Source organism: Aphanomyces invadans (genome assembly GCF_000520115.1).
Source record: "Aphanomyces invadans strain NJM9701 unplaced genomic scaffold supercont1.25, whole genome shotgun sequence".
NCBI classification, from domain to species: domain Eukaryota; phylum Oomycota; class Saprolegniomycetes; order Saprolegniales; family Verrucalvaceae; genus Aphanomyces; species Aphanomyces invadans.
In genome coordinates this window covers 571,104-572,086 of record NW_008580170.1, presented here as the reverse complement: position 1 = coordinate 572,086, position 983 = coordinate 571,104, and the positions used below count along the sequence as shown (strand labels likewise).

General features: G+C 45.6%; 1 protein-coding gene across 1 annotated transcript in view; it reads right to left on the bottom strand.

Moving 5' to 3' along the window:
• Positions 1–287: 287 nt before the first annotated feature.
• Positions 288–983, bottom strand: part of H310_10286 (hypothetical protein) — a gene marked incomplete at its 5' end in the record, with an annotated part of 2,799 nt that continues 2,103 nt past the window's right edge. The window contains one exon of the mRNA XM_008876626.1: positions 288–739. Coding sequence (XP_008874848.1) covers positions 575–739 — 165 coding nt within the window. The 3' untranslated portion in view covers positions 288–574. The remainder of the gene's footprint in view (positions 740–983) is intronic.

Sequence of the window (983 nt, the reverse complement as noted above, 5' to 3'; positions counted from 1 at the left end):
TAGCCCTAGAATCGTCACAGCCCAGGGGACACGCTCCACTAGTTTTTAGGCCAATCCGATAAGTCCATCACCACTTTCTGTCACTGCCTGCACTTATTACCGACTAGAGGTAGTATCAAGTTCACAAAACCCGGTTGTATCTTGCGCCGAAAGCGCACTGCTATGGTTAAGCTCACTACCTGGTTGGATATGTTATGTGAAATCACACTCTCTCGTTTGAAACCTGTATTGCACGCCTGTACGTTGAAAATATATGGGATTTCAAAAGTATGTGTGTGTTGCTGGATCAACGTTTCTTGCTTTAGAGGAAACCAGGTTAGCATAGTTTGTTGTGATGGGGACAGTTTGACCAGTACATCGCATAATGTTTCGCGAATATAGACCAAGCCAGTCCCACGATACGTCACTAGTGCCCTTGAAGGAGTCGCGGGTTGTCAAGTCGCATACGATATATGTCATTTGGATCACAGTGGCGAAACGTGTTGAAATTTCGCCCCAAAGTGGCACTTGCGTGGTGTTACCCGATGCAAAAGGAATTCGTTGCATACCCTTCAAATGTCGTTGATTGCCTGGATCAGTCCAACGCGCCAAACTCGGTCATTTCTTGAATCTGAAGGGATTCCTGCATCATGGCGGCAATTTCGGCGTCGGAGAATTCACTCCAGTCGTCGCCTTTGGCTGCTTTTGATTTGCATTGACAAGTGCGGTGGCGGCACTTTCGGCATTGTGCTCCAGACGCCTGTGCACATTCACTGCCGTATTGGTCTTGTTAATAATGTCGTCGATGGCATTTGCCATGTCGTCAGCCGAGTACGTCGTTTTCGGCGCCATTTTGTGACTCAAATTTTGAAATCACTCTTACATTTGATATATTTCCCTCCATTCTAGTATCAGAGGTTTGCTTTGTCAAAGGATTTTATTTTAGCCAATACCAGTAGTTTTTCAATCCTATTGGTTGTTGAGAAGGTGCAAATCACTGATAC